The sequence below is a fragment of the Schistocerca gregaria genome, chromosome X (genome assembly GCF_023897955.1).
Source record: "Schistocerca gregaria isolate iqSchGreg1 chromosome X, iqSchGreg1.2, whole genome shotgun sequence".
Classification (NCBI taxonomy): Eukaryota; Metazoa; Arthropoda; class Insecta; order Orthoptera; family Acrididae; genus Schistocerca; species Schistocerca gregaria.
Genome location: NC_064931.1, coordinates 340,986,424 through 341,005,913, shown reverse-complemented (window position 1 = coordinate 341,005,913; position 19,490 = coordinate 340,986,424). Strand labels below are relative to the sequence as shown.

At 40.5% G+C, this 19,490-nt stretch overlaps 1 protein-coding gene across 8 annotated transcripts in view; it reads left to right on the top strand.

The window, feature by feature from the left end:
* LOC126298513 (uncharacterized) overlaps window positions 1–19,490 on the top strand; it is a 350,018-nt gene that overhangs the window by 252,417 nt on the left and 78,111 nt on the right. For 6 of the 8 annotated variants that reach the window (XM_049989865.1, XM_049989864.1, XM_049989868.1 and 3 more), the window contains one exon: window positions 10,121–10,292. In XM_049989865.1, coding sequence (XP_049845822.1) covers window positions 10,121–10,292 — 172 coding nt within the window. The remainder of the gene's footprint in view (window positions 1–10,120; window positions 10,293–19,490) is intronic. The other 2 variants (XR_007552615.1, XM_049989867.1) reach the window with 1 other exon arrangement.

Below are 19,490 nucleotides of genomic sequence, written 5' to 3'. Positions count from 1 at the left end.
TACAGTTACAGTTTATAAGTTTTATTCGGTGATCTCGTGCTTAGATGTGCCTGTTCGTGGTTCCTATTTCTTGGCACAGAATAAAGCTTATAAAACAATAACTGCATTATTATTATTATTATTATTATTATTATTATTAATGTTCAATCACTTGCTGATTGTCATCAGATTAGTAGCATTATGCAAAGTCCATTTATTTTCACCGCGAGTCTTCTGAAGTCTTGACCAGAGTCCTTTGTGTGGTAACTTAAAAAGTCACATGGAGGGGTCATTTCCTTGCAGCGAATTGAACTGATGAAGATGTCCTCGGTCAACATGGTGTTACCCATTGGAAAAGAGAACTCTGGAGAGAGCAAGGCCCAGTGGAGATGCACTGGTGGGCTGTTTGAATTTTTGTCTGCTGTGGTGATGTGTGTGGCATGTGGCACACCGTGTGCGGACGACCAAAACAATGTTGGTAGTGCTTTCCTCCCCTCCAAAAACTGCACACCGTCTTCGCGTGGCATGGATATGTGGAGCCATGTGAGAGAGGTCTGTGTCTTGGTGCAGCTGATGGGGATAGCTATGGCACGTGGTGCCATCCATTTTACAATCCAACATTTGCCTTGAGAACCATCAGAAACATCTGCCAAAAACTGGAGGTATGACATCAATCCAGCACCACAGAAGAGTGCAGCATTTATGTTTCTGAGCACACCGAAGGCTGTACAGCTGAGGAGGGTCTGATGTCCATGACTGACATTGATGTGAACAGCGACAGGTGCTGCAGCAGCAGGCTACGTAGGCAGGCAAGGGGTCACCTCTAAGGCAGACTCGTTTGTTGACCCAGGCACCCGAACATCAGACAAGGCTGCTTTGGGGGCAAATGTTCTGGGTTGCAGGCAGCGTTTTTGAAACATGAAAATCTACAGCAGGATCACAATAATAACAAAAGCATAACTGGTTTTGGTGCCGTCAATGGGTGCCTGATGTGCCGTGAATGTTGTAATGGTTTCTGCCAGTTGCCTGAGTGACGATGCTGGATTCCAAGTTGGCTTATAATAGAGATGATAGAAAACATTGTCCTATAATAATGATATTGATGAAGGATTGTGAAAAAGCAAAGTTTGATAGGTCCCGAGAAACAACAACAAAGTATTTTCCTTTAAGATTGGACATGTGAGCCTTGAAAATGTGAATGAAATGTTTAACTTCACTGTTCGATTGAGGAGAAAACAGAGCTGTGTGAATATGCTTAATTCCCTTTTGTTGGTAAAATCATTGAAGTTTTGTAGCAGAAAATTTCAGACCATTGTCCGAAATGATTGATTGTGCCAAATCTTGTAATCAAAAGACAGAAGCGAGTGCTTTGCCCTCCATGTAAAAGTTTCAAAAGATGCTGCTGCAATTACAGGGGAATCATGACTCAGGTTTGTTCATTAGGAGTATGCAATAAAATTACACCTTTCTGAAGAGAGAAGTGTTTGTATTGAGCATGGTAATTTCACACTACTGTATATGAAATTGATTTTGGATTATTTGGCTAACCCATCCAAGTATTCAGCAATCATAGTGATTGATCTCGTTCAGTGGGAAAAGCTTGCAGTGCTTGCAAATCAGAACGATCAATTTGCAGACAAGAAGCTTCTGATGCATTGGATCCTGAATCATTTCCCATAGGCAAGTAAGATAGTGTCTACATTTGCATGCTAAGCCATTGAGTGATAAAGAATTTCATACTGTTCATTTGAAAGAAGTAATGACCAATGTTGGAGCTTCTGTGATGTATGATCAGGCACATCTTTTGCTGGATAAAAAAGAGCAGTCAGTGGCATATGATCAGTTACAAGAAAAAATTTTGTACCATGCATATATTGAGGAAATTTCATGGCACCTGGCTGAGGCTTCCTTTTCCGTTAGACTTGTTAGCTTGAGTGCTGTTCAATTCCTTATCTGTGAATGCTATGGGGCATTCAGTGTTACCAACCTTATGAGATAATGCTGCCTCATTCCATATGACTATGCATCAGCTGCAAGCAGTACTGATTACTGCAGATTGAAATGAATAAAACATTGGTGACTAAGCAATTTGTTTTCCACCATTTAAAATACATGTCATACTCCCCAGTCCATTGGACAGCAACACTTTTGCACCAGAGGAAATGCAAAGGAATGAATTTTTTGGAATGAATTTTATGTAGTATGTCAGTTTTTCAAGAACAGGTTGTATTTCTCGTACATTTTGAGGGAAAAGGAATCTCCGAATGGCCTGCAAATTCTTAATCCTGGCACGAGTGCCATGGCTGTCAATGAGATATCCCAAATATTCAGTTTTGGTGTTGAAAAAATGAACATTTCTAAAAATTACCCTTGAGTCCTGCATCAGTTAAAACATGAAACAGAAATTCTAAATTTTGGAGATGCTGTTCCACTGTTTCTCTGGACTCGTGATCTAATCCAAATAATTTGAACAGGATGGAACTTTTGATGCTACTTATTCGAGAAAGTGTGGAAATAACACAAGGGCAGTTGCACTTCCGAATGGAAGGTGGTGGTATTAATGGAAGCTGACCTGTGTATTGACCACCATAATGTCTTTCCCCCCCCCTCGTTCAGGAGAAGTTGAAGGTAAAAACGTAAACTTGGTCAGTACCAATTGACCGCAGTGTCATCCTCTACCAATGGCATGGAGGAGCGTGGGGTCACACACTGTTATCCTGTCTGTTGTCAGTTTTTGTGACCTGGAGCAGCTATTACTAGATAAAGTAGTTCCTCATTTGAGATCACGGTTTTCATGTGATCACAAGAGGAGTTGCCCGTTGACTTTCAAAACAGTAATTTGTTCCTGGCTGTTTTGAGTTCAAAAGCAACTTCATTGCAAATGGTGTGAGGAACTGGATGTGCACAGTAAAAGTAAAGTTTTATGTGGTTCTTGAGAATAATGTTTACTTGAAAATGCTTTCTATGTCCCAATGTGCCACTGAGGAAATGCACATATTTTTCCCACAACTGATCAGTGCTCATACGGGAAAACTTGAGTGCCAATAGTACGCACATTGTCCTGAATATCCAAACCAAATAAATCAAATGCATCCATACCAAAAATATTTGCAGTAGAGTGTAATTGTACTGATGCAAATGAAACTAATGTTGTCATATTTTTACATATTGCTTGCAAAGTTTGCGTCCTAAGAACAGTTACTTTCCCTGTTGTAAGCTGTGAGATGTAGACATGATTTCTATAACTTGAGGTGTCACAATTGCTCATACGTATTCTGATTAATGAATGTGACTCAAACACCAGTGTCTAACTGAAATGGCACATTTTAATTGCAAATCTGTAAAGATTGCAATTATTCATCTGACTATGATTGTCATTTCTGGCATTTGGAAGACTGCTTCTGGCAGATTTGTGAATGACAAAGCATTTTGCTGTTTTTTCATTTGGGGGAGAGCTGTTTTGATTGACCAAAATTTTGCACTGAGTACATAACTTAGCAATTCTTGCACTTGCATGTACGGTTTGTGTGTGTGTTTCCATGAGAGTAGGTGAGATAAAGGATGTGAGTTCGTATTACAGGATATGAGATCATATTAGAGGATACGAGATCTTATTGCTTTCCATTTTCTCAAGTTTAGATTTGTGTGTAGCAGAGTTTACTTTGTCAGTCTTTTACAGGCACACTGGCTGTGTGTGTTCTGACTTGTGCCAATGTCAGCACCTCAGTTGGTGCAAGAAACAATGATTGTGGCCATGCACCACATGACTCCTAACACAAGGCTTTGGAACATATGAATTTTCAAGCAAACAAGTTGGCTGCCATATGTACTCAATGCACCACTGTTCGCAACCGCTGTCAACATGAGCTTTGTGGGCCAATGCCCACTTCAAAGTATCTGCAAACAGCGTTGCAACAACAGGCATTTTAAAGTCAAGTTCTATGAAGTCATGTTCCTCATGAGCTTTGATTACTTTCAGTACTTCATTGAGACCAGGTTTGTGATGCTTTAGACCCTCAGCTTGTATTCCATTGTCATTACGGTTCTGGATAATAGCATCATGAAGCATTTCCTCTTAAAATAAAGTTTCACAAAGCTACACTTGGAATGAGCAGCTGCATAAATTTAGACATAAGATAGGTTCATCTAATTTCCAGAAATATTCATCTAATTTCTAAATTACTTTCTTGTAGGGTAGGGTGTGGGGCCCTACTTGGGGGGACAACTTGCAAAACAACCTAAAAACTGACACTCCTATCCAAGAAAAAAATAAAGTATGTCATGGGTCACCTGTGATTTTGTAGGCTGCATAGTGTTCTTAGAACTCTGATTTGTATTTCGTCCAGTCCTCTTGTTTTTCATCAAATGAATGGGTGTTGAGAAAGGGGGAAGGGGGGGGGGGGGGGTTGACACCTGGTCTCCAGAATCCTGTGCGTCAGCTGTGGTTTGCTTGGTCATTGACATCAATAATGTCTGAATTTGTTGGCTCTGAAACTGAATTAATAAGTTCAGTGAGTGGTTGCTCTCCTGTAGCTTACATTTCATACACAAATTAAATATACTTCAATATTTAAGAAAAACATGCAGTATTGTTCAAAATTGTGACACAGATGGAAAAAAAAGAATTGGATTAGTATGATGATCATGATCAATCTTGGGGCAAACGAATCCTCAGCAATCTCATCTTCATTGCCAGAAATGTTTGTTGTGTCTATTGGTGAACAAAGTAGCACAGACACTTCAGCATTTATTTAATGGCCAAAACATGAGCCTGTCTATTTACACATTTACAGGTATAACTTTCATGTCCTAGGACGTAACTGTTCCACACTGTCACAGTTCTGTTATAATAAGGATAACTGGCTGAAGACTAATGTTCAATCATTTGCTGATTATTATCAGATTAGTAGCCTTCTGATAGGTCCTTCTATTCTCATTCTCACCCCAAGTCTTGAGATTTGGGGCAGAGCCTAATGGGTAGTGATTTAAAAGCTCAGGCAGAGCGGTACATTTGGTTGCATGAGCTGAAGTTATGACGGTGTCTCCTGGTGGTGAAAGTGATGCTACCCATCAGACAATGTTGATACCATTGTTTGAGTAATTATTCACCTTGTTTTCAACACATTTATGCATGATGAATGTTTAAAAATGTTTACTTACCACCTTATTTAAATCCAGCCATGAAACACGGACATGGTTCTTTTATAGTGAAGGTCACAATTTCATGGTATTCTCTTGGCTCTGCTGTTGCTCTCTTAAGTTGAATTTTCCCTGGAGATTATATAGACACTTTAGATTACTAAGTACATGGGTAGTAAAGATGATGGTCTCTATGATCTATTGAGGACAGATGAAGCACACGTGGAGCTAAACTGCTTGTCTGAGAAAACATCAGACAGTTGCAGTATTTCATAAGACATTTAGTCCCAGAACATTCCAGAAATCAGAAATGTTAAATAATAACTAGCTGTATGATGCAGGAATGGAACCAATGGTTGACACATTGCCAGTCAGTGACTATAACCACTTCATCACAGTGAATGACTCAAAGCATGTGGCATTGCTCCTCCTCTTGGCAAAATATTGTCTCATTGTTTTGGAGTGGACTATAGCTTTTTGGGTCTGGATATAATTGGCCATCCTTCATGTGGTGGTGGTGGTGGTGGTGGTGGTGGTGGTGTCACATCATCATAGTCACTGTGATGTTCAAATGGAATTAATTACATCAATACAAAGTGATGATCACGCATGTCTTTGTATTCCTTGTGTCAAAATCCTATGTTATCGATTGTCCTCACTGTATATGCCCTGGAAGGGCTTCATGTGAAGGACTTGGATACCGTCTCTGCATTTGGGTATCCCAGTGTAGGCTCATCATGTTCGATTTTGTAGGATTAGGTATTGGCCAGAGTGGCACTTCAGTAATAATTTTTCCTGTAGCAGAACTTCTGCTTAGGTATAAAAATCCATAATAGATCATTTGCGTTGTAGCTTGCAGGTAGCTGTTTGCTGTTTTAATGTTTATGATCTTTATCGTGGGTGCCAAAGATCTGTATGTATGCCAGCTTTCTTGCTTCTGCACTTATGATGATGATCTGTTTTATGTTATCATCTAGAACTTCATTTGTTGAAAGAGAAATAAAATATCCACTGTTGTTTCTGCCTGTTGATGATGGATAAGGAAAATGCTGCATAACCTGTAGTGTCTCACTTTTCTCTGTTGTCTGTGAAAGTCGCAACAGGCAGAATCGTATTCCAGTCTATGTGTCTGACTTCGAAGTATGTTGAGAACATTTCTTCCAACATCTTATTACAACATTCCTTGTGGCCATTCACCTGCAGGTAAATGGCAGTTACGCTGTGAACAATATGGCATCATGAAATAGCTTCTGATACTTTACCATGGTCAGAAATCATTATATGTGGTGCTCCTTTTTTCAAAATTATGTCTGTAACAAAACTGATGGTCTTCAGAGCTTCAGTAGTAAACACAACCTTGGCAACAATGTAGACGGTGTGCTTGTCAGTGCTCACTATTATCCATTTACACTGTCATTTGTCGACCTCTCGGAGAGGTTGACTCAAATACGATGAAACGTTGCAACTGCAAGTGGAATGGGTACCAGATGTCTAGTGGGTAACTGAGACATATGCTGCCATTGTTTGTATATCCTACAGTGGTGTTCATAAAGTCTAACAGATTGGTAGAGATATCAGAAGTGCTATATTTTTTCTTTCAACGCATTCTGCAAAAGGCTGTTGGAATACTTGTGTTTGCACCTACATCTGTATTCTACTATGATGTCTTTTCCTTAAACATCATTATGTATAATGTTAATTGCCCTGATGGATCCCAAATGTTTGTCAGCCAACATAAAGAATAGTTGTCAGTTGTCAGTCAGAACAGTAAATGGTCTGTCACATAAATAGTGTCAAAAGTTCTTTGTTAGTTCTGGAGTAATTCGTCTTGGGCTTTGAGAGTACTCTGGAGACATAGGCAAGGACTTCTTCAGCATCTCCCAGATTGGCAGTATAACTGTATTTATTTGGTGACCTCTACCATCAGTGTCTAGTTCTGTCTCAACATTCTCCTCAAAAAGTGGTATGAGTGGTAAAGATTTTATCACCACCTCAAGGATACAGAAATATATTTCTTGATCTTAACTCCAAGAATATCTGACATCGCTCTGTAGTAGTTCTTAATGTCACCATTCCTCGCAATTGATATCCATTATGAAGTATCTGTGGTGGGAGGACATTCTGAGGAAGTCTCTCACATCACAAATCTGTCAAGGAATTGTAAAATCTTTAATGGCGCTTACTGTGTCTGAATCGGGGCAGACATCGTTTTCATTAACTAAGTACCCCAAGGTTATTATTTCTTGGGCAGTGAAGAGGCTTTTTCTCGAATTCAGGTGAAGATGTGTCTCATGGACACATGTCAGTACAGTTGCCAGTGGACTGAGATGTTCTTCAGAAGTCTGTTAGAAAACAGTAATGTCATCCAAGAAGAAAAGACACACCATCAATTTAAGATGCTATCCAAGTTGTCCATCATGCATTCATTGGTGGAGTGATGCACAAGTCAAGTGGCATAACTTTGAACTCTCAGAGGCCATCAGATGTTATGAAAGCAGATTCCTCACAGTCAGCCTCATAAACCTCTCTCTGCCAGTAGCCATTGTGCATATCTACAGTTGAGAAATAGCCACCATCCCCTCCCCTTCTTCCCTCCTCTCCCTTTAGACTTCAGACAGTCCCTGATGTCAATTCATGACAGTTGGTACACTTCATTTTTGGTAAGTTTGTTCAGCCACTGATAATCAGTCCAGAAATTACATGTGCCATCTTTCTGAAGGCTGACTGATGTGGTCTCACAGCATCCTCTCTGCTTCCTTCTGATTTATTCATTGTTCAGCAGGAGACATCCTATATCAACACTGACAGATGGGCAGATGATCCACTGTATTGAAATGTTGATTCACATTGAGTCTTCCAGTCTGGCTTATGTCCTCTCCAGAACTGAATCTGCGCAAAAATTTATGTAGTATTTGCTGACTTTGCTTCTCAGTCAAGTCAGGACCAGTTGGTTGCAGGATATATTAGTCTTTTCTGGTGTGCCATCAGTAATGATAGCTTAGAATGGATCTCCATTAACTGTGCTGGGCCGACCCTTCTGGGCTGGTTCAGTTGTTCCTATTACAAATCCTTAGGAATGAGTTGTGTCTGTTCATGATCATTGGTGGCTCAGAGCTCCCCTTGTCCACTTGCTATGGCTTTGTCGCTGGCAGAAAGTTTCTATTCTGAAGCTGAATGCCTTTTTTGCTCTTGACTTTATTCTTTAAATAAGCGTCCAGGCCATTGACAAAAATTCTTCTCAGTGACAGTGGTGGGATAAGTGTGTCTTCTGTGATAGACAACTGTCCAGAACAATCATTGTTGGGTGATCTTACTGAAGTAACTTTGTCAATCTGGCGCTCAATATTCCACAGTTATAACTGCTTGTGATGCTTGCATCCAGGGATAACAGTATGGCTGCATTGTGGTAGAACAACACATTCAGAGAGCTTTATTCTGTCATTGAGAGCCACCCTCACATAACACATTCCTGTCTGTTCCACATATTTTCCATTTGCAACCTTCAGTTCAGTGGCACTTGTATTGCCTTCAGCTGCCAGCGATAAGTATCCATAATCATAGAAAATAATATCCCTGAATCAGCTAGTGCTTGTAAAGTGTTGTCAATTGGTGCATTTCATCTGCAGCAGTGTCACCTCCATAGATGACCACCTTGTTCACTTTGTGATCAATTTTGGGAGCTGGACAAATGGCTGCAACCTATGTTGGTGATGGGGAACAACAGATGATAGTTGCAGAGTGACCTCAGTCAGGGTACAGCGATGGGCTGATGGGCTTTGACTCGCAGATTGGCTGTAGCTGTCTGTCTCATGTGCAGAAAGTTGCCCCTTAATTTAATGTCTTTTGGTGCAACAGTTGTTGAACACACTACTAGTTCCCTTAAAATAGTGCACAACATGCTCTGGATGTACTCAATAGAAAAATACCTGCATGTTGACCTCAGTTTTCCATATTTCCATATTTCCACTTTCTGTGGCGCGATAGCCTGTGAAAAAACACAATGAGTTTTTAAGTGTAGCTGGATGAGCAAGACTGAAAGATATGCTCATTAATGTTAAATTTAGGCCAGTATGTCATACAGGGACTTGTAAACGTCCAGCATGTAGCCATATTCTGAAACTAATCATGTATACATATCCTGTAAGCTGACTTCTTCCACATCATTTCGATTGTTACATATAACACTGTTTGAAACTCTGTGACTTATGACACTGAGTATGACCCATATTCTGAGACATGGAAGTTTCGTAATTCAGGGAAAAATGGGTTTTACTCCCAAGAACTACTACTAAGGGGGTACAATATTCATGAAAACTGGCTACCGCTGTGGAGTGAACCGCACATGGTACGGAAAGAGCATTTCGCCCTCAATAGGAAGCACATCCAGATCGTAAGGAAGCTGGCAGGCAAGAGAGTGACCCACTGTTGCAGCCGCTACCTCGCCAACCCTCTTGCGTACCTCATGTGATGGCACTCAGTCATCCCTTTGGCAGGTTTGTGGCAGAAAGTTGGTGTGTCTCACTCAGCAATACCATGGTGGCGTTACTAGCTCAGCATAATAGCGTGGGACCCACAAGTACTGTGGAGTAGTTTTCATAACTGCCTGAGGCAAAGTTAAAATGATGGAAGTAGAATACAATAAAAAAAATTTATGATTTTTACCTGTTACCATGTACACCCCATATCTTTATTTTATTTTTATTCACTTTCATTTTAGTAAAAGTGATACTAGGTCACATGACATGTAGTAACATATCCAAATTTTATTAAAAGAAAACAAAATGAGAATAATAATAGTTGGACTATGAAATTTCACTATGATGCTGCTGATGCTGTTGGTGGCGGTAATAATATTAATATTGAGAAATGGTATAAGACTATTTAGTAATTTTGTTTCACTGTGTTGGCAGTTTATTATGATTCAAATTTTAATATTGACTTAAAAGTAGAGGTTTCTGTAAGTTAAATGTAAAATCATTGTTATCATTTATTCATTCAACAGACGCACCAATGATTTTTGAATGCAACCAGTGCTGTGGTTGCAACCAGTCAACATGCAACAATCGAGTTGTGCAGCATGGATTTACTGGCCGGTTTCAGCTGTTTCGTACTCAGAGGCGTGGCTGGGGTGTGCGTACCCTCACGGCCATTTCCAAAGGCTCATTTGTTTGTGAGTAAGTGAATATAGAATTACTTTCTTCATTGAAACCATATACGTAGAACAATAGATGTAATAGTGCTGGAATAATTGTCTGCAGTAGGGTTGAATTTGGAACTCCAGATTGCAATATTAAAGTCCTAATAAATAAGAAGTATAAAATGGGGGGGGGGGGAGGAAACGACACAGAAGTACATCACAGGTTTTCGTAGTTAGTCTTCGGACACTAGCAGTGAAGGCAGGAATATATTCACTGACATGCCATCAGTAACATGAGGCCCTTCCCTCCACATTTATTTATCTATGCACAGGATGTCCATAATTAAAATTACAGTTTCAAAATGCTGTAGAAAGAGAACCGCTGCTCAGAATGACTTCAAATTTGAAGAGCATATTATTGATGTGGGGGAAACATCATGGGGACAAAAAACTATAATTTGACCAAAAGATGGCGCTGTAAGTGTCAGAATATACAGGCAGAGGAAGGACAGCAGTTGATGTGATGTCTGTCAAAGATGTGGCCACAGCATTGCACGAGGGGTCATCTAGTGGTGTGCAAACATGCAGTGCTTGGGGAATTGCCTGAACATTTGCCTGCAAACACAGTGCATAAAATCCTGCAAAACATCCTGCATCGATTCGCACAAAATCACCCATGTTCTGGAGTTGCTTCTTGTTATGCTACCAACAAGACAAACTCTCACTTTGTAATTGCTTTCTGTCATGGAAATCGACAGTGAATGGCCATTGAACAGTCTGTGGACAGACAAAGCCCACTTCCATTTCCAAAGACATGTCAATATGCAGAATTGCAGAATATGGGCAACGGAAAATCCATACACTCATCAACCTGCACCACTTAATTCTGTAAATGTGACTGTGTGGTGCAGGTTGACAGCAATGTACATCGTAGGGCCGTATTTTTTCAACGAGATGAGTCCTGTGGGTCCTGTTACCTGTACTGTCACTAGTAAACTTTGTGAGTGAAACTTCCTGACAGATTAAAACTGTGTGCTGGACTGAGACTTGAATTTGCGAACTTTGCCTTTCGTGGGCAAGGGCTCTACCATCTGAGCTACCCAAGCACACCAGGAAGTTTCATATCAGCGGACACTCCATTAAAATATCAAGTCTCTGAAATCGCTGTGGCCGGAAAAAGATCCTGCAAGAACGGGACCAATGGCTACTGAAGAGAATCCTTCAATGTGACAGAAGTGCAACCCTTCCTCAAGTTGCTGCAGATTTCAATTCTGGGCCATCAGCAAGTGTCTGTGTTGAACCATGGTATGGGCTTTCGGATCCGAAGGCCCACTCGTGTACCCTTGATAACTGCATGATAAAAAGCTGTACTCCTCGCCTGGGCTCTTCAACGACATTGGACTGTTGATGACTGGAAACTAGATTAGATTAGATTAGTTTTTCGTTCCACAGATCCGTGTTGAGGAGATCCTCTTGGATGTGGAACATGTCACCTTTTTTTATTTTATTTTACTTATTTTTTTTTAAAAGCTGAAATAACAATACTATAGTATAAATATATACAACACATAATTTGTTTCTATTAAAAAATTCGTCAATGGAGTAGAAGGAGTTGGCCACTAGTAAGTCTTTCAGGCTCCTTTTAAACTGATCTCTATTTGTAACTAAATTCTTTATGTTTGCTGGCAAATTATTGAAGATGAGTGTTCCTGAGTAGTGGACACCTTTTTGAACTAAAGTAAGTGCCTTTAAGTCCTTGTGCAGATAATTTTTGTTCCTGGTATTGTATGTATGAACTGAGCTGTTTGTTGGAAAAAGAGATATATTATTTAGGACAAATTTCATTAAGGAGTAAATATACTGAGAGGCAGTAGTTAGTATACCCAGTTCTTTGAAGAGGTTTCTACAAGACGTCCGTGAGTTTACTCCACAAATAATACGTATTACACGCTTTTGGACTCTGAAAACTTTTGTTTGACTTGAAGAGTTACCCCAAAATATTATACCATATGACATTATGGAATGAAAGTAGGCAAAGTATGCAAGCTTTTTCACTTTTATGTCGCCTATGTCTGCTAACACTCGAATTGCAAATACAGATTTGTTGCCTGGTTGGACGAGTCTCGTTTCAAATTGTATCGATTGGATGGACGTGTATGGGTGTCCATGGAACCTGCATGTCAGCAGGGAAGTATTCAAGCTGTTGAAGGCTCTGTAATGGTGTGGTGCATGTGCAGTTGGAGTGATATGGGCCCCCGGATATGTCTAGATATGACTGACAGGTGACATGAACGTAAGCATCCTGTCTGATACCTGCATTGTTTCATGTTCATTGTGCATTCTGATGAACTTGGGCAATTCCAGTAGGACAGTGCAACACCCCTCATGTCCAAAATTGCTACAGACTGGCTCCAGGAAAACACTTCTTAGTTTAAACACTGCTGCTGGTCACCAAACTCTCCAGACATGAACATTATTTAGCATATATGAGAGGCCTTGCAACATGCTGTCCAGAAGCTATCTCCACCCGCTCGTAGTCTTATGGATTTATGGACAGCCCAGCAGGATTCTTGGTCTCAGTTGCCTCCAACCCTACGTCAGACATTAGCTGATTCTATGCCATGTTGTGTTGCAGCACTTCTACATGCTCCCGGGGGCCCTACATGATTTTAGGCTGGTGTACCAGTTTCTTTGGCTCTTCGGTGTATTAGCCATTATATCCCCATCATTGCTTGTTCTGATAAAGATTTAAATAACACTGTAGGTTGTAAATGAAGAAATGACTGTAACTTAAAATGAAAATATTGTTCTCGTAGTTCATGATAACGAATATAAACACAAAGGAGAGCTCTTACATCTGTATTGTATTGTGCAAGTCAGATGCTACAGCTATAATTGCTGCACAGTTTAGATGTATTCTAAGTCCTAAACTTAAACAACATGGAATTGTGGACATTAACAAATATTGCCACAGGGGAAAGGGGTGGCAAATGGGGAAAAAAGTTCCAAGAATTGTCTTTTCATTGAACCTGGGATCGTCCGCTGCAACCACTGAGCCACCACCTGATAATTAGAAATTGGCTTACATATGCATACATCTAGTCTGTTTCTTCAACATGCTTTCAATTTGCTGAGCAGTTCAAGTCCTTGGTTGCTAGTTGAAAATTTAATTTGAACTGCTATTCAAGCCTACAGAACATTTTTGTAGAAAGTATCCAATCGTTATTGGCTGCCATCAAACTCCACATACTTTCACTGAAAATATTTAAAATTTTACTTTCTTACTCTGCTGCAATGTGTCTATAAAATGCCTTAAACTAATTGCATTACTTAAGATTCCTCTCCTAGAACTGTTAGGAGATCAGTTATTGTCTGCATTCATTACTTACATAACCGATAATTTCTTAACTTAACCTTATGAATCCAAAAAAAATATTTTGAGTGTCAACAGTATGAGGTTTGGTGTATTCACATATTTCCATAACATTTTTTTGTGTTAAAAAATTCTTTTTTAACTTGTAATTGCACAAAACAAAAGCATTGTTTTGCAATACTACTAAGTTGTGAACTGATGTTTGCAGTTGAACTTGACTTGATTCGTGAAATTTTTCCAGTCAAAGATGATCCTACTTCACATTGATATAATCTGTGATTAATGTTATACAGCACCAATTTTCGAATTCAGCTTGTTCTGAGGTCATTTTCTTTGTTAATCCAATATGAATTGCTTTATGCAGTCAGCCGTAAGGGATTTTCTTTTACAGAAAGTAGTTGAGCTGCTTGTATGTTTAGAAGATACACAGAATTTTAAAAATGGAGATGTTCTGTATCTGTATCCGTGTGAACACCAAGTAATCATAGAGAAGTTTAAGAGGCTGTAGACTAGCATCATTTTCAGGTAGAGTTTACATGAAAAAAGATGAGTTGCAAGAGTGTAAAAGTTAAACATCTGTGTCAAAAATATTGAAACAAACAGTTTCTGTGTAGATCAGAAGTATGTGCTTTGAGTTGTTACTGCAGAATACTTCAGTTATAAGATTACAAGAGTTCCTTGTCAGAAGCTATAGGCATTGTGTTTTGTAGCAGCTCGAAGTGTGTGGGGTAGTGACTGGTTGGCTGGTGGGCCCAGTGGAAACACTCTTGACAGTTAAGAATGATTTTTATTGAATTCAGTACAGAATGTAGTGAGGAAACACACTATTGTCGCTGGCTGGCACTGACTTGTGGGTGGTGGCTTCCATCCTGGCTGCTGAGCTGACGCTCTGCATTTCTGACAACAGGTCCACCCATAGGTGGCCATGTGTCGGGTGCGACTTGCTGTCTTCTGGCAGGAAATGCCTGAATGTGGATGTAGATAAGGAGAGTATAATTACGGCCTATGCCAGCTTCTTGTCTGCACTTCGGTATTCACCTTGCGAGTGACCGGGAACAACGTTCGAAAAATTGGGCAGTGTGCACACCTGTATCCAGTGACACACACACTGTGATGGATTGACTCTGTTGGATTGACTCCAAGTGGAACTGCAGGGGCACTGTGCTGGCTGTCCAGAGATGTCGTATCCATGGACATCAACTTTGGCAGCTGGACCAGCAGTGTTGGCAGTGACAGTGGCATGCAATGTTGATTTCCATTGGGATGATGCCGGATTGCATCAACCCTGATGGGCCGAGGGCAGGAAATGGCTGCTCTGGCAGACACCAGTGGTGTGCAGGATCTGTGGACAAAAAATCTGCAACAGAATCACTGACATAAGAGCACCACAGCATGTTCTGTTGGCACCGATGCAGCCCATAGGAACCTTGAATGATGTAAGAGGAATGAACTAAGACCTGGCCGCAGATGATGCAACAGGGTATGGTGACGACAAACATGTAATAATTCTGCCACTGGCTTCCTGTCATGTGGCAAGGAGTGGTAGGTGCAAAGAAAAATCTGGCTTTGTGTGTGTGGGAGGAATTGAGTTTCTACATGTGACATGGGATGTTCAGATAAACTGTTCAGCTTCACCATCAGACTGAGGGTGGAAGGAGGCAGTAGTTACATGATGTATGCTGTTGTCAGCACAAAACTGTTGGAAACTGGCTGACGTGAACTGTGGTCTGTTGCCCAAGACAAGGACCTCAGAAAGACCTTAGAGTCAAAAAATAGAAGGCAAAGCCGATACAGAACCAACAATAGTGGTAGATGTCAAGGGGACTACAAAAGGAAATTTACTGTATGTGTCTACCACCAGCCACCATCCTGGGTTTCAGAATGGACTTGCAAAACCATTGTGTATACATTGCCATGGATGGATGTGGCCACTGAAAAACACATTGCAGCACAGCAGATTGATGTTCTGTGTACATATTACAACAGAAGTCATTTGCTGAATCTGGGCATCCTTGCCATTCCAAGTACAATGAACCAGGAGAGTTGCTTTTTGTGAACTAAGCCCCATTGCCTTTGGTGCAACCAAGACAAAACTTCACACTGGAGGGTGTGAGGAATCTCAGCCTGTGCATCGTCATTCTCTGTATACAACAGCAGAACACCTGTCTATACAGACAGCACATGATAATTAAATGACTGGGGAATGTCTTTCAAATTGTGGGGCCACACATGACACACATGTTGCAAAACTGCCTGAACAGCAGTTGCTCCAGGAATATGCCTAAAGTCAAAAGCAAAATTTTGAAGTAGTTCATAAGCCTGAGTATCAGTCTAATAACATGATTCCTCGCAGTTTCATTACTGTTTGGTAAAAGAGACAAGAAGTCAGCATTTTGATGTTGTGCAGTGGACCTGTACAAAAACTCGTATTGATGATTAGACAGTAAAAGAGCTCAGTGTTGCAATTTTTGTGCCATCCACAGTGGGATAGGCTTGGAAGGATAGAACAGAGTTATTGAAGGCCAATGATCTGTATTAACATAGAACTTCTGACTACACAGATACAGGTGGGACTGTAGGTAATGAGGGGCACTTCTTTTTCAAGTTGACTGTAATTGCTCTGCACTTTGTTGAGAGTTTTTAAGGCAAGAGCAATAGGTCAGTCAGAGGAGCCAATTCTTTGGGAGAGCAAAGCTCCAATCCTGTAAGAAGATGCATCTACAGCTAACACAACAGTCTTAGCTGGATAAAAATGAATCAGATGATAACTTCACTGCTAAAGTGGATCCCAACATTGTTGGGACCACACAAAGGTGCATCTTATTCAGCAGAGCAGTGATTTGCATAGTTTTTGCAATAAACTTAATGTAACAAGTAAGCTTCTCAATGCCAGCCTAGTACTCCCTGATGTCACAGGGCACCAGCAAATATTTAGTTGTAGACAAGTGTGAATTAGCAGAATGAATACCCTGTGTCCTAAATGTCCTAAATATGTAAGTTGTTCAATGAACACTTTAAGCTATCTATAGCAAGAACTTGAAATAAACATTGTAAATTTTCTAAGTGTTCAGTAGGCGTGTGACTCATGACAACAGCAGCCAGATAGTTTGTACATAAAGGGACTTTGGCTGCTAGTTGTTCCAGGAAATGTTGAAATATAGCAGGAGTGGCAAGTGTGTGAAGTCTATGCACTGAAGAAATGTACACTCTACAGCATTGCAATTGTGTGGCGGATGAAGAAACCTGAAGTACTGTCATCACCACCATTGTGAGGAAATGTAGCAAGTCTAGATTACCTGAGGAGGAGGTCAAACAGATACCACACACACACACACACACACACACACACACACACACACACACACACACAAATTATTAGTAATTTGTTGAAACTTGAGCATGGCAGATTCTTAACTTTGGAAACAATTATTGTCCTCACAGTGATATGTATTTCATACTGTCACTGACATTTGTAACATTTAGCTCTTTGTTCATAGCAGAATGATAGTTTCACATCAGAGTACAATTGACTATAACTTAACTTAAAATTCTGAATAACTGTTCTACTAGTACATAGCTGGATCTCTCTCTCTCTCTCTCTCTCTCTCTCTCTCTCTCTCTCTCTCTCTGTGTGTGTGTGTGTGTGTGTGTGTGTGTGTGTGTGTGTGTGTGTGTGTGTGTGAGAGAGAGAGAGAGAGAGAGAGAGAGAGAGAGAGAGATCACGTAAAACTGTTTCTTGATTATACACTTGTGGTTTCTTGTGTTAATTGTATTGTTTCTTTGAATGGTATATACTAAAAGAACTTCTAAATCTACAAAGAGCTTGCTTTTCCCTACTATATACTGCAATTGTCGTATCCCTGTTACATTTTTGTATTTTTCAGTGTCATTTAAAAACAACCCAGAAGTAAGCCATGTTTGCAGATACAGCAGAAATGCCGTCACTGCTTGTAGTGTAATGCAGTGTCACTGTAGTTACATATGTCATCACCTAAATTTTTGTTGGTGCTACTTTCTGCTCGAACTCCAAAAATTAAAGTACTTAGTGACACCTCCAGCCTTTCCTCTCCTTTGAATATCACACTATAAAATTTTTATAAATGAAAATAAATGTGGAACCGAAATAGATAGATAGATAGATATATAGATAGATAGGCATGTGAGAGACTACGCTCTGATGAAGTTGTGGATTGTATACAGGAAATTGTCTCGGAGTGTTATGTGACAGTTGCAGAAGGAAATATTAGAAATATCTGAAATGCTTACTTTGACAAATGCAAGAAAATTCTAAAGTCTCAGAAGACCGATGCATCTGTAGGTGATATTTAAAAGACAACTGTTGGTTGGTTTGCCATGGCAGAAAGGTTTTTCATCTTAGAGACACCACACACACTTATAAGGAAATAACACAGTGTTTCATTCAGGTGCTAAATCCATTTTTAAATTGAACATTTTGTTTTTCTTTCCAATATATTCAACTCTTGCCTCACTGCTAAAGCTGTACCCTGCACTGTAACATTAATACCCACACAAATCATCTCAAATGATGCCACATCAAAAACTGTACTACTCTAGAATGTGTGGTGTCCCATGACAGCTCACAGTGCCTCTGCAGAATGCAACAAGCTGCAGTATAATGTTAGTCACGTGTGTCAATATAGCTTAGCAGCCAAGTACTGAATTGGAAGGGTTCTGTCTTTAGCTATCCATTGGACGATGTATATTTCTGAAAAGATTCTTGTTGAAAAAATGAGTTGGGAGGTTACTTATCTGCTGTTGGCTATTACAATCTTGTTCTACGCTCATGCTCATAAATTAAGGATAATTGCAGAATGTGGTGCCACACAACATGGCACTACACAAAACTGATGCTAATAGCAAAGGCACATAGGGAACACAAAGAGACAAATCTGTAAGTCCAAGATATTGGTGTTAAGTTGAGAAAACCATACCAAATCACATGTGCTACAAAATGCCACTGTTTCCTGTGCATGTACCCCGACATCAATATGGGATATGATCACCATTCACACGTACACGGGCCGCACAATGGGTTGGCATACTCTGGATCACATGGCCGAGCAGCTGCTGGGGTATAGCCTCCAATTCTTGCACCAGTGCCTTTTGGAGCTCCTGAAGTGTCCTAGGGGTCTGAAGACATGCAGCAATACGTCGACCGAGTGCATACCAGACATGCTCGATGAGGGTTTAGGTCTGGAGAACAGGCAGGCCACTCCATTTGCCTGATATCTTATGTTTCAAGGTACTCCTCCATGATGGCAGCTCGGTGGGACCGTACGTTATCATCCATCAGGAGGAAGGTGGGACCCACAGCACCTCTGAAAAGGCGGACATACTGGTGCAAAATGATGTACCGATATATCTGACCTGTTACAGTTCCTCTGTCAAAGACATACAGGAGTGTACGTGCACCAATCATAATCCCACACCACACCATCAAACCACGACCTCCATACAGGTCCCTTTAGAGGACGTTAGGGGTTGGTACCTCGTCCCTGGTTTACGCCAGATGAAAACTCGGCGAGAATCACTGTTCAGACTATACCTAGACTCATCCATGAACATAACCTGGGACCACTGTTTCAATGACCATGTACTATGTTCTTGACACCAGGCTTTACGAACTCTCCTGTGACCAGGGGTCAGTGGAATTCACCTTGCAGGTCTCTGGGCAAATAAACCATGTTTGTTCAGTCACCTGTAGACAATGTGTCTGGAGACAACTGTTCTGGTGGCCGCAGTAAGGTCCCGAGCAATGCTACCTGCAGTACTCTGTGGCCGTCTGTGGGCACTAATGGTGAGATAAAGGTCTTCTTGTGGTGTTAGTAGACTGTGGAAGCC